We start from the raw sequence: 22,810 nt of genomic DNA, 5'->3' as shown, positions 1-22,810 counted from the left end.
GCTAGGTGCAATACAAGGAAGAATGGTGAGGGGGAGATTCAGGCTTCCCTGCTACTTTGAGTTCCAACCCAGGGATTCTGGCAGCAGCCATCTGCCTTTGTCCCCTTGTCTGTTCCTGTTCCCTGGACCACTTTCCTGTGACCCTTGCACCTTCTTGGCACACCTGTCAAGGCCTACAACCCGGGAGGTATCAGGCAGGAACTTTTCTCCAGTTCTTCTGAGCCTGCCCAGCATTGCTTCATCCATGCTGCTGCTCCTCCGAGGGAACCAGTCCTTCCCCCTTAACTAGACAGGATGAACTGTCCTCTGCTCCTTACAACAGGGCTGCCTCAGCAAGCCATCCTTTGACTGGCTACCTATAAAATTCTCTGATTGGAAGGAGTTTGTGAAGACATCCTCAGACCTGGTTTCAACTGCTCCCTGACCCCCAGTAGGGCAACCACACCAATACCCACCTGAAGGTGTTTATGGGCTGCTGCTATATGAAAACTAATAGTGAAGGCCTGTTTTGTTATTGTGAAAATTGAGCATGCTGGAAAAAGGGGAGAAACATAGTACTCTGGTAAGCTATTTTCTGAAGATTTTACTGAACACAATGGGACTCACTGCCCCCCACTCCAAAGTGGGAAAGTATATTATATACAGTCTACACAAAGATAGCTTTTTTAAAAAGATTAACTTTATTGTACATTCTGATGATATATACGTAAGTCTTAAACAACTGAGGAAATATATATTAAATTCAGAAGTAGCCTCCCTCAGTAGTCTATTGTATAAAAGCAGCGTCACTTTTTTAGCTTTTCATTCACTTCGTTCCATATTTTCTTCTCTAATTCTGAAGTATTGTATTCTCGCAGCATATCAAACTTTATCCATGGCTGGCTCAACTTTTGTGCTTCTTCCATAATTTCTTCAGGGAGTTCAAAGTGGATTCCTTGAATATTGAAGTAGGGTCGTTCCCAACGTTTTGACCAGGGTTTAGGTTTCATTTTGACCTTGAGCTAGGATTGGAAACAAAGTAAAGAATATATATGATACAATCTTCATTGAAGTTTGACTTTTTTGCATTAGGATGCATTTTCAACTTGGCACGAGTGTTTTTGCTCTGAAAAAGTGAGGCCAAGTCTGATTGTAAGATCAGCTCTGAAGAGCTAATAATCAGTTCAGTTTTGATAACTGAAATGTATTCCTGCCAAAACTTAGTCATTTCATGCCTATGTACACAACTGTTCTATAAACAAGGCTCATCTATCTTCAATCTAGTTTTGAATACTATTTCTGACCAAAGGTGACTTATTTTGCCTTTTCAGAAGGACTGTTATTCCTTACTTTATTATCATAATCACTTAAAATATTTCCTCCCACTTGGAACTATTGTTACTGGACAGTTAAATCATCCATACTTCATCATCCTCAAGATGCCCATGTTCATGCTTAAAGTCAAACCTTTTTTTTTTTTGCCTGATACGCTCTAGTTTGGCTTCCCTGTGTAGTCTGTCAATGCCTTTTTGTACTGAGTAGTCCTTATCACTGCACAATCCACTACACAGACAAATACAGGTCATGCTGCTTTTAGCACAGAGATAAAGCTTATACAAGAACTTAAAGTAGATAAGTATTAAACTCAGAAGATGGTGAATCCTCCAATAGATGGTGTCATGATGGACATTGCATACTTGATCTGGCATGTGGTTATGTATCCTCTGCCTTCTTCTAGTATTCCTAAGCTAGTGAAGAGGATAGCAGATGTATCCGTTTTCTTTAAGTCTCTTGGAAAGAGACAATCTACTTTACATCCACTAAGTTTCTACCCTCAGCATGACAAACATTGTCAGCATTTCTCCATCATGTTATTTTATGGGGGTGGGGGGGAACCTGAATATTCAAGTAATCCCATGGATGTCAGGCACACATCTAAGATGCATCTACAGAACACATACAACAGGGAGAAAACTTCTGCACATAACACCCTGCATATGCCTAGAGACACTATCTGTAGAAGTTTTGTGTATTTTCCATGCCCATCAGTCCATGTTCTTTGTTAAAATAAAAGATGCCAGATAGTTCAACTGCATTGTCGTTAATTCATTATAAAAACAGTAAAACCAAAATTGTTTCATATGTGATACTGGTAACTGTCCAATGGCTTTAAAGGGCTGGATTCACGCTAACATATCAGACATGAAGTGTTTATATTTTATTACAACCACTTGAATCACCTGCTCATTTTTCCACCAAACGTCTATAATCCCTGACTCGTACCTGGTTTACAGGAATTTCATCATTAGGTGAATAGGGCACAGGTTTCATGTTAACATCAAATGTACTATATTCAGGAAGAGCGTCCCGTAAATACATCAAATTGTCATCCAGTCTCTTCTCCAGCTTCAGGACCTTGATCTCCTGGATTCGAGGATTGTATATTTCATAGCAAAACTCAACACCTTAGGAAAACAATAACTTAACTTGTAGGTGAGAAGCAGGAGGCACTAAAAATTAATCTGGGTTTGACATATTGCTGTTCAGTGTTTCAGATCCTTTTATTACTCAAGGACAGTGATTTGTTATATATTGGGTCCATTTTTAGGTACAGTATTTATACATTTCTTGTTCACAAAAATTAAAGTCTGTGGTCTAGACTCGCCTAAGAGGCTGAGGCAATTAAAGTATGGAATTTAAGAGGGAGCCACAAACATGGATTTGCAGTTCCTGTATTTTGGGTAAAATAAGGAAAGTCTAATTCCTGCTTATACTTATAGTAATGCAGACAAAGAAATGCCTGAATTGCCCTGCAGTATTAAAAGTGCACCAGAACAGAGAGGGATGATGCAGTGAGCTGCTACACTGATCTTCTGTTATGGAAACGCAGGGTCAAATGTATCTTAGATTACAAATGAGGTGATGTAGGGCGAATACGAGACAAGAGAGAATCAAGATTAAACTCTATGGCGCCTAGATTGCATTACTCTGCATGGTGCTTAGTACAATGGCACTCACTCTCAGCTGGGCCCTGGCTGATGCTACAAAACAAAGTGTTTTTTGTAAGGATAATATTAAAAATCCATCTACTACAAGTCAGTTCACAAATGAAGTTAGTAGTGGTATTACTTTTGACCGGAATTGAAACATGAGATTAGTCCAGTTGGGCCAGATTTTAAAGCAGCTGAGATATGCTGTATACCAGGGTCTCACTGCATCTTGTTTTAAACCTAACAGCAGAATGCAAGAGAATGATTTTCCTTTAATACTCTAATACCATCCCAACCGCAAACTAGATTTCAATACTACACCATATTTCATATATAGCTTAAATACTATATATAGCTCCTCCATTCAATAATCAATGGAAGAATGAAAGCTGTATGAAGACGTACCCTGTCCTTCTATAACATTCCGAAGCACAAAGGTGGCACCAAGTCCCTTTCCTCCCCTTTGAATGCAAATTCCTACAAAACGGCTGGTTTTGTCACTTGCATATGGATCTGCAGTGGTAACAGAAAGGATGCTTCCTGTCCAAAGGAGAGACTAGTCAGTAAATCATCCTGGAACATGGAAAAAGGGGTCAAATTTTAAGCACAGCTATTAAAAGACACTCAACTAAATTAATCTTCTGACCAGACTGAATTTATAAAGTGTAGGGTTAAATATTTACGTAAGCACATAACATTTATTTGCCTTTAAAGATTTAGTTCGCATAATTAAAGCTATTTGCTTTTGTCTACAAAGGGGATCGTTCTAGTCAAAAGTTTCTTGGACCACCTGAGCCCTGCAGTAAAGTTGTAAGCAATGCATAGAGGATCTCTGTATCCAGAACAATAACCTGTGTTTTCACTGAATTCACATGGCCATACTGCTACAGGTTGGCTCTCCCATATTCCTGGACCAGGGAGTCCTGGGCTCCCAGCCAGTGGCAGGAGGGGCCAGGGCTGCCCTGGTAGCCTGCCACGTGAACTGGGGACATAAGAGCCCGACAGGAGAGCTTGGTCATGGTAGCCTAGCAGCAGGTGGCTGGGGCAGTCAGCAAGGGAGGAGCAGTGGGCTGAGGGGCCAGTAGCAGGGCTTCTCCCCTGGTTCGATAAAATCCCTCTTTTGCGACCAGTCAAGACCTGATGATGCCAGACCAAAGAGGTCCAACCTGTATCAATCATGCATTCTATTAATTGATCCTACACTGCCATTCAATTACAACAAAAACAGTAACATTTGTATAAAGCAGGGGTGGCCAACCCATTTAACAAAGAGAACCAAAACAGCGATGGAAAAAATGCAAAGAGCTGCACCAGAATTGTCAAGCAAGCAAAAAAAAATCCCAACGAACCCAGAACAGAACTGTCAAGGAAAAATTTTTTTTTTTTTTTAAAAAGGAGGCTGTCCCTTTAAGACAGCTGCTATCTTGGGTGCCATTTTTAAAACCCTGCAACTCCAACCAAGTAAGCACAGGGAAGCCAGCCCGCCGGGGGAGGGGAGGGGATTGGGGGGGTGCACAGCAGGAGGCGGGTGCTGTTGGGGGGGAGGGGACCAGGAGTGGCTTCATGAGCCGCACGTTTGGGGGGAAAGAACCACAGGCGGCTTGCAAGCTGCGGGTTGGGCACGGCTGGTATAAAGATATGCCATTAATGTATTTTTTCCTTTTTACTATACCAAGGATCAAAACTGGAAAAGTTATTAAAAATCTTAATGACGTTACTGACCAACATAGAACTCTGGAATGTTGAGAACTTTTCGCCTCCGTATCATGTCAATTCTTTCAATATAGTATTTTAAAGGATCTTTTCTCCCTCTGGGTGGAATAAATTCAGGACTCAGGAACCTGTGAAGAAGTCAAAACCTTTCTGAATACAAGACAGAAATAACCTATAATTCACCGTAGTACTAAAGTAATTAATAGTACTAATAGTGAGTACTTAACACTGCATGGCTCATGGCTGAATAGTACTGTACATGAAACCAGTTGTAAGATGTCTTTTGCTTCTTGCAGATGGGAGCCCACAAGACGCACCACAGATGAGATTTTCACCCTCACTCATTTACATGGGCTAATTGGACCAGAAATGCATAGAGGGACTATAAAATTCCTGGGTCTGACTGGAATTGCCTGACAGAGAAAATTAAGACGACAGATGGAAGTGGTCCTCTGAGGACTGCTTCAGAAACCCTGTTGTGTGCTGTGCCTAGCAATGCCCCAACAACAGCAGAGATTCTGGCCAGAGCTCCTGTCCATCTGGTAGCTCAGTGAGGTACCATAACTTGGCCAGACAGGGCTGCTGTCAACCACGGAGGGCTGAAAAGGTGGTTTACCCTTAGGGAAGGCACCAAATCTCTTTTGGCTACGTGTTCTTTTAAACAATTAACAAAACTATCCAAAGCCCAAGATTTGGTGGTGATGGGGGACTTCAACTATCCAGACATATGTTGGGAAACTAACACAGCGAGGCACAGGCTATCCAATAAGTTTCTGGACTGCATTGGAGACAACTTTCTGTTTCAGAAGGTTGAAAAAGCTACCAGAGGAGAAGCTGTTCTGGATTTGGTTTTAACAAATAGGGAGGAACTAGTTGAGAACTTGAAAGTGGAAGACAGTATGGGGGACAGTGATCATGAAATAATAGAGTTCATGATCTTAAGGAAAGGTAGAAGGGAGACCAGCACAACTGAGGTAATGGATTTCAGGAAGGCAGATTTTGATAAGCTCAGAGAACTTGTAGGTAAGGTCCCATGGGAAGCAAGACTGAAGGGAAAAACAACTGAGGAGAGTTGGAAGTATTTCAAAGGGACGTTGTTAAGGGCCCAAAAGCAAACAATTCCGCTGTGTAGGAAAGATAGAAAATATGGCAAAAGACCAGCTTGGCTTAACAAGGAGATCTTGCATGATCTCAAAATAAAAAAGGAGTCATATAAAAAATGGAAACTAGGACAAACAACAAAGGATGAATATAGGCAAGCAACACGGGAATGCAGGGGCAAGATTAGAAAGGCAAAGGCACAAAATGAGATCAAACTAGCAACAGGCATAAAGGGAAACAAGAAGACCTTTTATAAATACATTAAAAGCAAGAGGAAGACCAAGGACAGGGTAGGCCCACTGCTTAGTGAGGAGGGAGAAGCAGTAACAGGAAACTTGGAAATGGCAGAGATGCTCAATGACTTCTTTGTTTCGGTCTTCACCGAGAAGTCTGGAGGTGAGCCTAACGTAGTGAATACAAGCAGAGAGAGGGTAAGTTTAGAAGATAGGATACACAAAGAACAAGTTAAAAATCACTTAGGAAAGTTAGATGTCAGCAAGTCACCAGGTCCTGATGAAATGCATCCCAGGATACTCAAGGAGCTGATAGAGGAGGTATCTGAGCCTTTAGCTATGATTTTTGAAAAATCATGGCAGACAGGGGAGATTCCAGAAGACTGGAAAAGGGCAAATATTGTGCCCATCTATAAAAAGGGGAATAAGAACAACCCAGGAAACTACAGACCGGTCAGTTTAACGTCTGTCCTAGGGAAGATAATGGAGCAGGTAATTAAGGAAATCATATGCAAACACTTGGAAGGTAATAAAGTGATAGGGAATAGCCAGCATGGGTTTGTGAAGAACAAGTCATGCCAAACTAATCTGATAGCTTTCTTTGATAGGATAACGAGCCTTGTGGATAAGGGAGAAGCGGTGGATGTCATATACCTAGACTTTAGTAAGGCATTTGATACGGTCTCGCATGATATTCTTATTGATAAACTAGGCAAATATAACTTAGATAGGGCCACGATAAGGTGGGTGCATAATTGGCTGGATAACCGTAGTCAGAGAGTTGTTGTTAACGGTGCTAAATCCTGCTGGAAAGGGATAACAAGTGGAGTTCCGCAAGGGTCTGTTTTGGACCCGTACTGTTCAATATCTTCATCAATGATGTAGATATTGGGATAGAGAGTACGCTTATTAAGTTTGCAGATGATACCAAACTGGGTGGGGTTGCAACTTCTTTGGAGGATAGGGACATAATTCAAAATGACCGTAGCAAGTTAGAGAAATGGTCAGAGGTAAACAGGATGAGGTTTAATAAAAAGAAATGCAAAGTGCTCCACTTAGGAAGGAACAATCAGTTCCATACATACAAGATGGGAAGCAACTGTCTAGGAAGGAGCATGGCGGAAAGTGATCTAGGGGTCATAGTGGACCACAAGTTGAATATGAGTCAACAGTGTGATGCTGTTGCAAAAAAAGCAAATATGATTCTAGGTTTTATCAACAGGTGTGTTGTAAGCAAAACTCGTGAAGTCATTCTGCCGCTCTACTCTGCGCTAGTTAGGCCTCAGCTGGAGTACTGTGTCCAGTTCTGGGCGCCACATTTCAAGAAAGATGTGGAGAAATTGGAAAGGGTACAGAGAAGAGCGACAAGAATGATTAAAGGTTTAGAGAACATGACTTATGAAGCCAGGCTTCATGAACTGGGCTTGTTTAGTTTGGAAAAAAGAAGATTAAGGGGGGACATGATAGCGGTTTTCAAATATCTAAAAGGGTGTCACAAGGAGGAAGGAGAAAATTTGTTCCTCTTGGTTTCTGAGGACAGGACAAGGAGTAATGGTCTTAAAGTGCAGCAGGGGAGGTTTAGATTGGACATTAGGAAAAAATTCCTAACTGTCAGGGTGGTCAAATATTGGAATAAATTGCCATGGGAGGTGGTGGAATCTCCCTCTCTGGAGATATTTAAGAACAGGTTAGACAGACATCTGTCAGGGATGATGTAGACGGAGCTTGGTCCTGCCTTGAGGGCGGGGGGCTGGACTCGATGACCTCTCGAGGTCCCTTCCAGTCCTATGATTCTATATTCTAAGAAATGCAGCACAGAATCTTACCCCTTTTGACAGTTTCAAGTGATGAAAACTCTTATCAGTCCGAGATGACTGGCCACGATCTGAACAGATATGGAAAGGGGAGATGGACTGGATGCCCACAGATGTCAGAGTTTTGATTCTAAGAAACTTTCCCCATTCCTAGACTGATTATACCCCAGACTTCTTTGGGAAATCTCACAGTGTGGCACTATCGCTAACAGTGTAGGAACATTTTAATCACTGTCACCTAATGTTGCCCGGAGCAGATTGGTGATACAAACATCTGTGCCCTTTCTACACTAATGTTCTTTTAAGTAGTCTCCCCGCAAGCACGAGTGGCAGCAACATTTTACAAAGAGTGACTTGCCCAAGGAGAAGGTCAGCAGCAGATAAACCAGGGGTCTCAACTTCCAGTCATGTATACTTTTAGACTGTTGTGTGAAGGCACACGTGCATTTAATATAATCAATCTCAAAAAAGCACAGCCTAGATTTACATGTATGTTTACCACTACACACACTTACCCATGAATCACTATTTTTGCAGATACAAATCTCAGAGAAAAATATTTAAGCACATATTTTGACATTATCTCTGCCAAAAGTTAGCAGTATTTACGATACCTTGCATAATGGAGCTCAGTGGATTTTAGAAAATGCTCATATCATTAATAACTTGACTGAAGACCAAGATAGGGAACAGCAACTTTCAAGAAATTAAGCAACGTGCTAAACAACATAGTGCCCTACCTTCTCTCTACCACCACTTTGCTTTTGTCAATAATAACTGGCTTTGGAGGTGGCTGAAATTTGGGAGGTTCTCCACTGTTAGCCCTCAGAAGCGCAGAAGAAGAAAAATATCCTTGAAAGGGAAAAAAATAAGATGGTGTTGAAAAGAAACGAATTTCAACCAGAAGTAAAAGCAAACCCCATAACTCTCAACCCTTCAAAATACAACATGGCTACGTCTAGACTGGCATGATTTTCCGGAAATGCTTTTAATGGAAAAGTTTTCGGAACAGAGCGTCTAGATTGCCACAGATGCTTTTCCACAAATGCATTTTTTGCGGAAAAGCATCCGTGCCAATCTAGACGCACTTTTCCGCAAAAAAGCCCTGATCGCCATTTTCGCAATTGGGGCTTTTTTGCAGAAAACAAATCTGAGCTGTCTACACTGGCCCTTTTGCTCAAAAGTTTTGCGCAAAAGGACTTTTGCCCGAACGGGAGCAGCATAGTATTTCCACAAGAACACTGACAATCTTACATGAGATCGTCAGTGCTTTTGTGGAAATTCAAGTGGCCAGTGTAGACAGCTGGCAAGTTTTTCCGGAAAAGCGGCTGATTTTCCGGAAAAACTGGCTAGTCTACACACAGCCTATATGTATGAATACTCACAGAGTGCTTCCTCTGTTCCTCCAGTACCATATTAAATAAATAGTAAAACATCATGACATTCTTTGTTAGAGGCTCATTTGACAGAAGGAAACTGTGAGACACTAATACAAGTTTTAGATGAGTCAAAAGTAGGAATGTTAAAGTTTGGGTTACTTGTAACTGCTGAAATTTTCAGTGGTTACACATATACAGAGGGGGTCGGAAGACAGCTCCACGGAAGCTAATGCTTGTGAGGAGCATGCTTTTAAGAGGCAGCAGCATGTTGTGGGGAAGAAGCCGATATATGCAAGAAGCCAGCTTTTAAGGCAGCTCTCCGTGTGTGCCAGCTCCTTGGACTCAGAGGAGCTAGCTTAAAAGCTGTCCCCCCACTTTGCAGTGCTGCCTGCCCCCCTCCCATACTGCTGCCTCTATCAGAGGCAACAGTGCAGGGTGGGGGGAGGGGAGGAATAGAGGTGTGCAGGGGAAGCTGCTGCAAAGCAGCCTCTGTCCACAGCAGGCCCAGACTCCCTACGGACAGAGGCTACCCCGCTGCAGCAATGCCTGTCCACAGAGCGTATAATATACGTATCAGCTCAGCACCTAGTAAATCCCTTACATTTCTACAGAGCGATTGCATCTAAAAACTGGTTGCAATGTACGCGAGCGATGCGTCTCTGATAGCAGCATGTTCATCGCACCAGTGAAGCAGCCTGGACTACATAACCGGCCCATGGCTGTACAGCCCACAGCAGAGCGAGGAATAAAAATAAGGGCTCCCCCCACGCCCAGGCCCGAGCCAGAACAAAACCTGCCCCCGACCCCCCCCCCGAGCCGCTTTCTGCCAGCTGAGAAGCAGGGCGACGCGCGCAGCTGTCAAGGAGGAAAGAAGCGCGCGGGACTTTGCACGCGGGACAAAGGAGCTCGCGACCACGAGGGGGGGGGGGGGCAGCAAGCGCGACAGGCGCGAGACGCGTTCGGAAGGGGGAGGGGCTGGAAGCTCCCCTTCCTGACGGGAGGATCCCCGCCCGCGAAGGCGGCTGTGAAGGGCGCAGCGGGCTGGGCAGGCGGCCCCGCCAGAAAGGGGGACCCGGATGCGGGAGCAGGACCCCGGCTCCTCCCTGCGAAGGGGGCAGGACCCAGGCGCGTCCCCGCGATGGGGGGCGGCGGGGACCCAGAGAGGCCCCCGGCTCCTTACGGCAGCGCGCTCCGGGCCGGGCGGCGGACGCCTGAGCGAGGCCCCTCACAACCGCCGGCTCTAAGAACCTCCCGCAGACGGCGGCCATGGCGGCGCCCGCAGACGCGTCCCCCAGCGCATGCGCGCGCGCGCGCGCCCACGGAAAAAAAGCCTCCCTCTGGCTACGGCCAGCGCAGCGTCCCAAACTACCCGCGAAAGCGGAGCGAGGCTTCAGGGCGGGCGGGGCCCTTCCTCGGAGGCGGGGCGCGTTGCTTGAATCGGGACACAGTGGAGGAGGCGCCCCCCTGTGGAGAGAGGGTGCCAGGCGCTGCTCCAGGCCTAGGCCTCCCCACAGCGCTAGGAGAGGGGATGATGGGAGAGGGGGCAGCCCTGGGGGGGGGGGCAAACTCCCACAGCCCCTTACACGCACTGCGAGGGGTGCAGCCAGCCTAGTCCTCCCCGCCTGGCTATTCCCTGTCACCGGGTGGGGCCGCTGCCCCCATGGACCGGCCTTCGCAGGCACCAGGCCTCAGGCCCCCCACCCCGAAACGCTCCTGTGGTATAGGGCTGGGAACCCCGAGGCCTCGTCTCTGCCTCAACTGTCCCCACCCCACACTTCAGCGAAGGTTGCTTAGTCCAACTGGGGTGACTCTATTGTCCTCCTTAGGGATGTCAGCTCCCCGAGAGCTGACGGGAAAAGGGGATCCAGAAAATTATAGTCCTGCTCATTTGACCTCAGTCATATGCAAGGTTTAGGAATAATTTTACAAGAGAAAGTAGTTAAGGACATCGAGGTGAACCATTCTCAGAATAAAATACCACATGGTTTTACAAAGGGTAAATGACACAGATCAACCTAATCTCCTTCTTTGAGCAGATTTTTTAGACAAAGCAAGTATAGTAGATCTAATATACCCGGGTGTCAGTAAGGCTCTGATACAGTTCCACATGGGAAATGATTAATTAAATTGGAGAAGATGGGAATTAATATGACAACTGAAAGGTGGATAAGGGAATTGGTTCAAGGGGAGACTGCAATAGGTTATAATGAAAGGTGAACTGTCAGGCTGGAGGGAGATTACTAGTGGCGTTCCTTAGGGGTCAGTCTTGGGACCAATCTTATTTAATATTTTTATTACTGCTCTTGGCACAAAAAGTGAGAGTGTGCTAATAAAAGTTACAGGTGACACAAAGAAGTGAGGGATATATCCAATATGGAACAATGCTGGCATATGATACAAGGAACTCTGTCTAGATGATCTTATAAATTGGAATAATAGAAATGGGATGAAATTTAATAGTGCAAAGTGCAAGCACATGCATGTAGGGACTAACAACACACATTTCAGCTTATCGAATTTCAGCTTGTGGACTTATTGTTCGGAATCAACAAAGGAGGAGAAAGACCTAGATGTAGTGTTTGATCAAAGGATGACTAGCTGCCAATGTGATGTGGTTGTGAAAAATTGTAATGCCCAGTCTTAGGATTCATAAGGAGGTATTTCCAGTAGAGAGAGGGGAGGGAGAGTGCTAGTACAGGAAGCCCTCACCATTTGCAGTGGATGTGTTCCTGGCACCACCATGAATGGTAAAATTCATGAATGCTGGCCAGGAAACACCTATGAACAAATGGAACCGCGAATAGTAATTCCTCAAATTGCGAGGGTCTACATTGTAAAAGGCACTGATGAGACCTTACTTTAGATACCATGTGCAGTTCTGATATCCCATGTTTTAGAAATATGAATGCAAACTGGAACAGGTGCAGACAAGGGCTACTAGGATGATCCAAGGAATGGAAAACCTACCATATGAGAGGACAGTCAAATAGCTTGGCTTGTTTAGCCTAACCAAAAGATGGCTGAGAGGAGTATGATTGCTTTCTAAGGGTACGTCTAGACTGCAAGCCTCTTTCGAAAAAGCCTCTTTCGAAAAAGAGCATCTAGACTACAACTAGTACTTTTGAAAAAGCAAGCCGCTTTTTTGAAAGAGAGCACGCAGGCAATCTGGATGCTCTTTTTTGAAAAATCACAGTTTGCATTACATAGCGTCTTTTTTCAAAATAAGACATTATTCCTCATAAAACAAGGTTTTCCACAGTCGAAAAAACTGCTGCATTCTTTCAATTTACTTTTGAAGAATGCAGCAGCAGTCTAGATGCAGGGGAAGTGTGCAGGGCGCACTAGGATGCGGTAGTTTGAACCAAAGCCCTTGCAGTAACGTTAGTTCAAACCAAAGGAGTAACGTTAGTTCTAACCAAGGGCTTTGGTTTGAACTACCGCGTCCCGGCGCGCACTCCCTGGTTCGAATCAGCTGTGATTCGGACTAGCACGCAGGGCAAGATCTTGCTAATGAAGCGTGGGATATTTAAATCCCCGCTTCATTTGCAATTTCTGTTGCCTACATTTGCATCCCTTAGTCCGAACTAGGGAGCAAATGTAGACGTACCCTCAGTTACTACAGATAATTCTTTCTCGGGTATCTGATGGGAGGGTCTTGCCCACATGCTCAGGGCTTGACTGATTGCCATATTTGGGATTAGAAAGGAATTCTCCCCCTGGGCTAGATTTGCAGAGACCATGGAGTTTTTTGCCTTCTTCTGCAACATGGGGCACAGTTCACTAGTAGATTTCAAGTAGTGTAAATGGTGAATTCTTTGTAGCTTGAAGTCTTTAAACTAGTGGTCCCCAAACTTTTGAGCATCTTGTCTCCTTAGGTCTGAGAGGGGGAAATGCAGACAAGAGTAAGGGGACCACAGCTGGGGCTGGAGGCAGGAGCGGAGCCGCAACTGGGTTTCAAATTGGTGGAGGCTGACAGCTGGGCTGAGGCTGGCACTTGGGCTAGGACACAGGGTAGGGGAAGGTTGTAGCTGGAGGTGGGGCCAAAGCAACGGTTGAGCCTGCCTCATCCACCAATGCCCCCCTAGTTTGGGGACTTCTGCTTTAAACTAATCCAGAGGTTAAAGGTGTGGGTGGGTAAGGTTCTGTAGCCTGCTGTGTGCAGACGGTCAGATTAAATTATCATGATGGTCCTTTCTGACCTTAAAGTCTATGAGACTAGATATTTCCTGTGGACCTAGAACTGTCAATACCGGGGGTTAGGATTAGTTACACCTCAGAGCAATGTAATTGTACAGGCCTAATTTCCAAGAGTAAACCAGGCCTTAGTTAGGCTCTGGCTCAGTGGTTTTCAATTTGTGGTTCACAGGCCGTTGAGGGTGCAAACCAGGGTTCCCTGTGATGTGCATGCCCATGAATTTCAGTCCCGTCCACCCCCTCAGCAAATCCATACATCTGTGGCCATGTGGCAGGTAGCTGCCCCACCTCAGGAGCAGCTGGGCAGCCAACACATGGCCTGCATGATGGTGCTGGAACTGGAGTATTAAAAATAGCACTGCGGCCACAGCTCCAGTCTCAGCACAAGGGGCAGCTGCCCGCCATGCGGCCCAGCCCCTGGGAGCAGCTGGGTCCGTGGCTGCATAGCAGCTGCTGGGGCTGGGACCACCATACTAAAAATAGCACTTTGGCCCTAGCTCAAGTCCTGGTGCACAGGGTGTGCTGTCCCGAGCTCCCTGAGGAGTGGAGATGGGCTGCCTCCCCTTCAACTCTCAACCCCACGGGAAGCAGGGAGGAGGCAGCAGCACACTGGTATCTGGGTTTGGCCTTCAGCTAGCAACTGAGCTGCGTTTTTTTCCCTGGAAGGTGCAAGGGTCAGTCTGGTGCTATGCGCGAGGGCAAACTCTTGATGCGTGCTGGGGCCACCCTCCTCTCTGCCTTCCCTTGTTTCCCAGTCACTGCCCATCTCTTTGCCCCTCCCCGCAGTCCCACCTTCCTTTCTCCCAGTCCATTTTTCCCACCCTCCTGGTCTCCGCCCTGCCTCCCGCCTTCCCCTTCCAACCACCATCTCCCAACCCCTCACTAGAGTTGGCGGCTTGGTGGAAGCAGCCTTGGTCTTTCACCTTGTCTCCAGCACCCAGAGTCAGTTCCAAGGGGGGAATGGATCCCCAGGCCCCGTGAATCCACCAGCCCATTGGGGGAAGTGGGAGATGCCAGCAAGCCCCAGTCTTCCAGTGCAGCCTTTTGTTTCCTTGGCCAGAAGTTTGTGTGCCAAGGCCCGTCCACCCTCTCAGCTGTTCAAGTATCTAAAAGGCTATCACAGGAAGGAGGGAGAAAAATTGTTCTCCTTGGCCTCTGAGGATAGGACAAGAAGCAATGGGCTTAAACTGCAGCAAGGGAGGTGAAGGTTGGACATTAGGAAAAACTTCCTAACTGTCAGGGTGGTTAAACACTGGAATAAATTGCCTAGGGAGGTTGTGGAATCTTTGTCAGTGGAGATATTGAAGAGCAGGTTAGACAGACATCTGTCAGGGATGATCTAGACAGTGTTTGGTCCTGCCATGAGGCAGGGGACTGGACTCAATGACTTCTTGAGGTCCCTTCCAGTTCTAGGATTCTGTGCTCCATGTGCTGGGACGGAGACAGGGCCACGGTGCTATTTTTAGTACCACAGTCCTGGTCCCAGCTGCCATATGGCCCAAGCTACTCCCAGGGCTGAGTCGCGTGGTGGGTGGCTGCCCTGTGCACTGGCACTGGAGCTGGGGCCAGGATACTACAATTAGTGGTGGCCCATCCCCAGAACCAGGGAGCTAGAGGGGGTTGAGAGATGCAGGTGTCAGGAAGACAGAAGGTGAGGGAAGGGGCAGGGGAAAGATGGGGGTGAGGAGAGGAAGGGGCTTGTGCTGAGGAGAGAGGAGGGGGGAAGAAAGGGGAAGGCACCAAGGGGCAGGGTGGAGGAGAGACAAATGCCATGGGGTCAAGAAGAGACAATGAAGGGAAAGGGCAGGAGGAGGGCCATGGAAAGGTATCAGTGGGGTTGGAGAAGTGAGGGGACTGGGTGATTCTGGGAGAGGAAAGGAAGAGGAGATGGGCGATGGGGACAAGAGGAATGAAGAGGAGAGGGGAGGAGTGAGTGCCATGGAAAGAGGGATTGAAAGGAGGGGTGAGAATGAGGAAGGTAAGGGATGGAACAAGTCGTGTAAGGGCACAGAGGGGCAAGGGTAAGTGGGGTAGAAGGTGATGAGGGAATGGGTACCAGATAGGAAGAGGGCAAGGGGACAGGTGTTGGGAAGGCAGGGGTAGTGAGGAAAGGGGGAGGCACGTGGAGGGTGTATGGGGTCAGGGAAGGTGCAGGTGCCAGTGGGATTGTGGGGGTGAAGCAGAAGGGGAAACATGGGGAGTAGAGGGGAGGGATGGGCACCAGAGGGGAGAGGCAGGGCAGGTGGGTAGAGGAAAGTGTCAGGAGGGGGCATGGGGAGGGGAGCTAAAGGAGGGGTGGGCACAGTGGGGAAGGGAAGGGTAGTTGCAGGGGTCAGAGAGGATGGGGAGGGAAGCAGGTCCCAGGAGAACTGAGGGGAGTTAGCAGGGCAGGAATCAGGACAGCAGAAGAGGGTGAGGGGTGGGGGGCAGCAGCAGGCACCAGGGGAGCAGATGGGACTAGGGAAGGGAGGGAGATATGGCAGCAGAGGGGAAAAGGGAGAGGTTTATAACTTGGGTGCCACAGTGGCACGCATCCAAACAAGTGCACATGACCTCAATATTGGTACACAAGACTAAACTCACTCCACTCATGGATGGAAAACCTTAGAGGGAACACTGGTACAGACTATAATTAAGATTTCCAAAAGAGTCTGCACCTACACTCAACATTTTTAAGGGGCTGTCAAGGCTCTTTCCCCACTCTGGCATGATAAATGCAGACGTGGGGGCCTCCAAAAGTACCCCAAAACCTTCTCTTTCCAGGCTTTGGTAAAAAACTTCCCCACAAAATCTTAATAACCTAGTTTTTGGGGATAAAAACTCCACTGCCACCACCCAAGTAATGATAAGAAAATCAGGGGGGAGATCACTTAGGAAATCTCACCCCTAAATTACAACCCAGGACACAACCATTAACCAATACCAGGTTAATAAAAAGGAAAGAGAAAGAACTTTTATTATCACCACAATATTCCTGTTGCAAGCATAATGACTAGATGGAAAAGTCACAAAGTAACATACTCATGGAGGGGAACCCCACCATGGGCCAGGAGCTTAGTTACAAAGGAGAGCAAAACCCATTTTTAAATGCACAGACATCAGATCCCATTTCCCAAACCATAAACCAATAAAACCTAATGGATTTATCTAAACTTTACCCTACTTACAGATAGTGAATTCTTTTCTTAGGGGGAGACATTCTGTCTGTCCCCCTCAGTAGCTGGAGAGAAACTGCCCAGACCAAAGGAGGGAAAACCCCCCAAAATTCCTTTGTCCCAGTTTGAAATTCCTACCTGCATTCCTATTGGCCATCTCTACCTGGCTTAGGCATAGCTAACCCCTTACTCCCCAGGCTGCTGGCTAACCCTCATGATCATGGCAGGGGACCATAAATGAAAAAAGGTTGAATCCCACTGTGCTAGCTGATCTCCAGAGAGCACTGTTGAGTTAGATTACAGCCATGTCATGGGAGTGCTTGACCAGTTTATGATCACTGATATACCACAACAGACAACAGCAATGTGCTCTTAGTGTGGACAAAGCTACACTGGCAAAGTTGTACTGAGTAGCAGGAGTAGTAACCTCCTCCGCCCAAAAAAAGAAACTGTACGGCTGCGTCTAGACTGGCAAGTTTTTCCGCAAAACTGGCCGCTTTTGTGGAAAAACTTGCCAGCTGTCTACACTGGCTTCCTGATTTTGTGCAAAAGCACTGATGTTCTACTGTCCAAAATCAGTGCTTCTTGCGCAAATGCTTTGATGTTCCCGTTTGGGCAAAAGCCCTTTTCCGGAAATGTTTTTGCACAAAGGGCCAGTGTAGACAGCTGAAAACTGTTTTGTGGAAAAAAGCCCCGATGGCAAAAATGGCGATCAGGGGTTTCTTGCACAAAACCGCGTCTAGATTGGCACAGACACTTTTCTGCAAAAAGTGCTTTTGCGCAAAAGCATCCGTGCCAATCTAGACGCTCTTTTCTGCAAATGCTTTAAACGGAAAAACTTTTCTGTTAAAAGCATTTGCGGAAAATCGTGCTAGTCTAGACATAGCCTACCTGTAAAAGTAAGGTATAACTGTATATACTAAAGGGCTGTGTCTAGACTGGCAAGTTTTTCCGGAAAATCAGCCGCTTTTCCGGAAAAACTTGGCAGCTGTCTACACTGGCCGCTTGAATTTCCGGAAAAGCACTGACGATCTCATGTAAGATTGTCAGTGCTTTTGCGGAAATACTATGCTGCTCCTGTTTGGGCAAAAGTCTTTTTCCGAAAGACTTTTGCGCAAAAGGGCCAGTGTAGACAGCACAGTAGTGTTTTCCGCAAAAAGGCCCCAATCGCAAAAATGGCGATCGGGGCTTTTTTGCAGAAAAGCACGTCTAGATTGGCCACGGACGCTTTTCCGCAAAAAGTGCTTTTTCAGAAAAGCGTCCTGCCAATCTAGATGCACTTTTCCGAAAATGCTTTTAACGGAAAACTTTTCTGTTAAAAGCATTTCCGGAAAATCATGACAGTCTAGACGTAGCCAAGATGTTAATGGTTAACCGGTAAGCCTCATTCTGACCAGATAAGGCTTACTGGTTACGGTTAACTGGTGGGGGTGAAGGAGCCCCTCACTCGCCTAGGGCAGGGGGCTGCTCCTGCCCTGCAGGGCACACCATGGGTGGGAAGGTGCTCCTCCATTCTTCCCCTGAGTAGCTCCTGTCTGTGGCCGGGAAGGCACTCCAGCCCCTCTGCAGCAGGTATGTGGGTCCACTCCAGCCCACCCTCTCCTGTTTAATTGGTTAAACATTAAGTTTAACCAATTAAGTAATTAAAAGTGATTTTATATCCCTAGCATATACACCAAGCATATTCACAGCTGTATCAGAGACAAATCGCACACCTGATCAACCTAGCTCTGTGGTATAGATATAGTAGTCTAACACTGCAAATTATACAGTCAGAAGATGATTCCAGGTTTTGCTAGGAGCTCACCTTCTGAAGCTTTTTCAGGGGTCTTTTTTAGGAGTGTTGGAGATCCTCCTATGCAGGCCTGATTGACACGTGTTGCAATTAGGGATGTGAAGGACTAGTCAACTACCCGATAAGCAAATGCTTGTCGGTGTCGGAAAGTCAACAGGCTAGTCAACTAGTCACTTCCCCCTGCTTGCTGCCTCTACCAGAAAGAGGCACCAAGGTGTATGTGTGGGGGTGATGAATATGGGTGCTTCAAAATGGCAGCACTGCATGGAGCCTGGGGCCAGACTCTGAGCTCCACGTGGCGCTGCCGCTTTGAAACTTCGCAGAGAGCTCAAGGCTACGAGGGGACTGCTTGAGTCCCCTGCTGGCTCCTTGCTCCCTGAAGTGCTTTTGCTTTTGAAGAGTAGCAATTGCCTTGGGGCTGTTGCTACACTTAAAAGTCAGAGGCACTCTTATCGACAATCGAATAGTCGATGCAAATTGCATCAACTATTCAATTAGCCAAATAATCAAAATTTTACATCTCTAGTTGCAATCAGATATTGTTTAAAAATTAATATTCTGGTTACTTTTAAACATACAAGGGAAAACTAATGCAATGGGTCTGGGCATGCCATTACATCCCCTAACTTAGTATTGCTGTTGTTTATTTCCTCCCTTTGGGATTAACTTTATTAGTATTGAATCTAACCCTGGCACAAGCACAGCACAGGGCTGCTATTGTTTTCCTTTCAATCCCTGTGTAGGGGCTTTGAGATGGGGCAGGTCCGTAGCACATGGCACTACAGGAATTCTGGGAAATACCACAGACATTATGAGCAGACTGCCATAAATTACAACTCTGCATATGAGTTAGAATGTCCAGGAGCTGCTCCATATTACTGTTCTGAATCCCTGGAAGAGTCCATAATTAGGAGAGCACAAAGGTAGTCAAAACCTCCCCTGTGGCTTAAGGAGAGGTTTTGACTCCTTGGCTACATCTAGTCTGGCATGATTTTCCGGAAATGCTTTTAATGGAAAAGTTTCCTGTTAAAAGCATTTTCGGAAAAGAGCGTCTAGATTGGCACGGATGCTTTTCCGCAAAAGCAATTTTTGCAGAAAAGCGTCCGTGGCCAATCTAGACGCACTTTTATGCAAAAAAGCCCTGATCGCCATTTTCACGATCGGGGCTTTTTTGCGCAAAACAAAAGGGACTTTGCCCGAACGGGAGCAGCATAGTATTTCCGCAAAAAGCACTGATTTCTTATAGTAGGAAGTCAGTGCTTTTGCGGAAATTCAAGCGGCCAGTGTAGACAGCTGGCAAGTTTTTCCGGAAAAGCGGCTGATTTTCCTGAAAAACTGGCCAGTCTAGACACAGCTCTTGTGGGGAGAAATTATGTGTAAAGAATGAGAGCCCATACCACCTGGCAGTTAGGCTCTGTCCTCCCATGTGTTTGCTAATCCCTCCAGTTTGGGTGTTGTCTGCAAATCTGACCACAGTTAGACGGAAGAAACACAATAAAGAAAGATGTGAACAGCTACACAAACTAAAGAGATTAATTTCTTTGATGGGCTTAGTTGTCAAAAAGCCTCTAAAAGTATCCTGGACTTGACTACAATTAGAAGACTGAAGGATCCTTTACCATTGTGATAGAAACCTCTTCATGCACCTGCCTGGAAAGGCTCTGCATCCTGCCAGTTATGCATGGGCCATAGTTTAAGAATAATTGCTTTTATTCCTCCTGCTGAAATAGAATTTAATCAACTATTCCATTCTTGTGAGGGAAAGTTAGAAAGCATCTCAGAGTAATTAAATGCTGAGGATTAATGTTGGCTACATTGATCTGTGCATCTGGTAGCAATATTTATTGACTTTTAACATGGCTGTTTTAGTTAAATTTCCTTAAGTGTCACTAAGAGTCTGCACACCACTAATATAAAGTGGCTACGCAGGCTCTGCAGCATATAAACCTGAGCTCTTAGGTGAATGAAGGCTTATAAATAATACACCTTACATTATATTTTGCAAGAAGTTTCTCCGGAACATATCTGAACTCATCAGCAAATCGGATCTACTATGGTGCCCATGATGCTTTAGTGATATTGTTTATTGATGGTAGCTGATGTTGTGGTCTGCTGGAGTCATCATATTAGCATGAGTTATTGCTGGTTTGGATCCTGACTTGTTATTAGGGTAGGGTATGGGGGACAAAGTCAGACACTATTTGGCATTTTCTGATTGCATACAGCTGGATTAATCACATTCTGAATTATACTATTCTGAAGAGCTGGGTGCCAGCAGGGGGCACTCTAACCTTGAAAATAAAGTCCTATAAACAAGAACTAGTTATTTTACCAAAAAATCCAAAACCAACAATGACCAAACAAAAACAACAACAACAACAAAAACCATAAAAATAAGTGGTGGTGTAGCACTTTAGAGACTAAAAAAATACAGACAGTATCATGAGCTTTCATGGGCACAACCCACTTCTTCACAGTAAGAGATTATGCCACACACTCTCAAAGAATGTGAGGAGCCACCTAATCAGCATACTATACAACAAACAGAAGAAAGTTCTGAACACTAGAGACGCTCATAAAAAAAATGAGCTTCCACACAAACTTCCTCATGACTGGGCTTTACAAAAAACCAACAAGCCACCTATAATGTTCTCATCATCTAAAGAAGTGGGCTGTGCCCACAAAAGCTCATGATACTATCTATATTTTTTGCTAGTCTCTAAGGTACTACAGGGCCATTTTTTTTTAAGTTTTTTTTTAAGTTACAGACTAACATGGCTATCCCTCTGATTAGTTATTTTACTTTCAGCAAAGATAATCCAAATAAACACACTAATCAAGGAGGCCAGAAAACAGGCAAAAATGGTTGCCTACGTTTTGTGGATGAATATTTTAGCCATTTAACATTGGCTCTTTCAACATAAAAACAATTTATTAAGTTCTTGTTCCACAATTGCTGAGCATATTCCTAACAGCATCATAGCTCCCTCACCCCATCATTAAATTCTATCACTTATTAATTACATCCCATGCCAATGCATGACTAGTCCTTACAATATACATTCAAACACTCAGCCCTTTCCGCTTCCCTTTTCATGGCTGTTCAAGCTTTGAGAGGGAAGGGGAGTGCACCAGCTATATGACCACTCCCCATGTGACTCCTGCCCACAAGCCCACACGCTCTCTCCATTCCCTTCCTTTCCCATTCCATTATGTGGCTGGGAGGGCTCTGTCCCAGCAGTGTATCCTGTCCCAGGCAGGCATCATCGTGGCAGGTGCCTGGGACTTGGGTGAGTGCTGTAGCCCCCTCCTCTCTTCACCCCATCCCATCCCATCATCTGGTGAGTGTCTCCTCTCCCTGGCAGGCAACATGACTGAAGCAGCCACAGGCAGCATGGCTGGAAGAGAAAAGGCTCGACCCCACCGGTTCCTGGCCCATTGCCCCTCCCTCCTCTGCAGTGGGGTGGAGAAGGGGGGACACATGACCATTGTACCGTGTAATCTTTGCCATCCATGTGTGGATTTTTTTCATCTATGTGAGAAATGCATTTTTATATGCACCAAGGCATGTGCAAATGTGCACCACCAGTAGAAACAAAAAACAGAGCTCTGCTCTGCTAATCATCTGGGAGGCATTTGAATCTCTCCTGAGCGGCCACACAAGTACATAGCTTACAAGGGACCACTGCACGTGACCCTTTGTGCTCCCTGATGTGTCACCCTTTTCAGACCTCCATCCCCATGAAGTGTGAGGCTCCCTGAACTGTGTGGCCTGGGATGGTTGCCTCAGTCTGTCCTAAGGATGGGATAGTTCTTGAACCCGTTCTGGGCACCACCAAAAATTATACAATGCTGGCACCTCTGCCTCCAGTGTTTGTGTCATTTACAAACTTTATCAGTGACGATTTTGTGTTTTCTTCCAGGTCACTGATAGAAGGATGAAATAGAGCACTGAAAGAGCCCACTAGAAATATACCTGTTCAATGATACCCTGGAATTATGGTTGTGAGATGAGAAAAAATAACCCAGGGGTTAGGGCACTAGTCTGGGATTTAGGAATCTAGCTCTACCAGACTTCTTTTGGCGCCTCAGGAAAGTCACCTTGGCTCTCTGAGTTTCAGTTCCCCTTCTGTAATGTGGGGAGTATGTCATGAGGTGATTGGCTTGTTGCAGAGGGAATGGGTTCATTAGCAGTCTCTCATTCAGGCCTCCTAGGGAGCACTAGGTTGGTATAGAAAGCCAGGCAGGACTTAGGGGAGAGGAGAAGGAGAAAGCTGGTGAGAGGATCTCTGAGAGCAGGAGTTAGCTGTTTCTGGGGTGGGGAAAAACTGAAACTGGTTAGAGCTGGGAAGTATGTTCCTATGCTAGTTCACAGGTAAAGAGGAAGAAGTAGCTCAGACTGAACTCAAGTAGAAAGAGGCTGAGCCAGGAGGAGTGCAGCAGGGATAAGGCTTGCA

The 22,810-nt window shown here is 45.9% G+C and overlaps 1 protein-coding gene across 1 annotated transcript; it reads right to left on the bottom strand.

Annotated features, from left to right (window-relative positions):
• Window positions 1–661: 661 nt before the first annotated feature.
• MRPL19 (mitochondrial ribosomal protein L19) lies at window positions 662–10,542 on the bottom strand. The gene is made up of 6 exons (XM_075923405.1): window positions 10,390–10,542; window positions 8,571–8,682; window positions 4,692–4,810; window positions 3,375–3,509; window positions 2,263–2,444; window positions 662–1,001 (listed from the first exon to the last, which is right to left on the bottom strand). Exons 1-6 carry the CDS (start codon window positions 10,475–10,477, stop codon window positions 786–788), a joined length of 852 nt encoding a protein of 283 aa, XP_075779520.1. The 5' UTR covers window positions 10,478–10,542; the 3' UTR covers window positions 662–785.
• Between the last annotated feature and the right edge of the window lie 12,268 nt (window positions 10,543–22,810).

The sequence above is a fragment of the Pelodiscus sinensis genome, chromosome 3 (genome assembly GCF_049634645.1).
Source record: "Pelodiscus sinensis isolate JC-2024 chromosome 3, ASM4963464v1, whole genome shotgun sequence".
Classification (NCBI taxonomy): Eukaryota; Metazoa; Chordata; order Testudines; family Trionychidae; genus Pelodiscus; species Pelodiscus sinensis.
Note: the sequence above shows the minus strand (reverse complement) of the source record. Positions and strands in the feature narration are given on the sequence as shown.

Excerpts from the sequence above, each read along its gene's own strand:
- MRPL19 (XM_075923405.1), bottom strand. The coding sequence starts at position 10,477 with ATGGCCGCCGTCTGCGGGAGGTTCTTAGAGCCGGCGGTTGTGAGGGGC. Across the intron at positions 4,811-8,570 it reads AAAGTGGTGGTAGAGAGAAG|GTTCCTGAGTCCTGAATTTA; the intron begins GTAGGGCACTAT and ends ACTTCTTCACAG. Across the intron at positions 2,445-3,374 it reads GAATGTTATAGAAGGACAGG|GTGTTGAGTTTTGCTATGAA; the intron begins GTACGTCTTCAT and ends TGTTTTCCTAAG.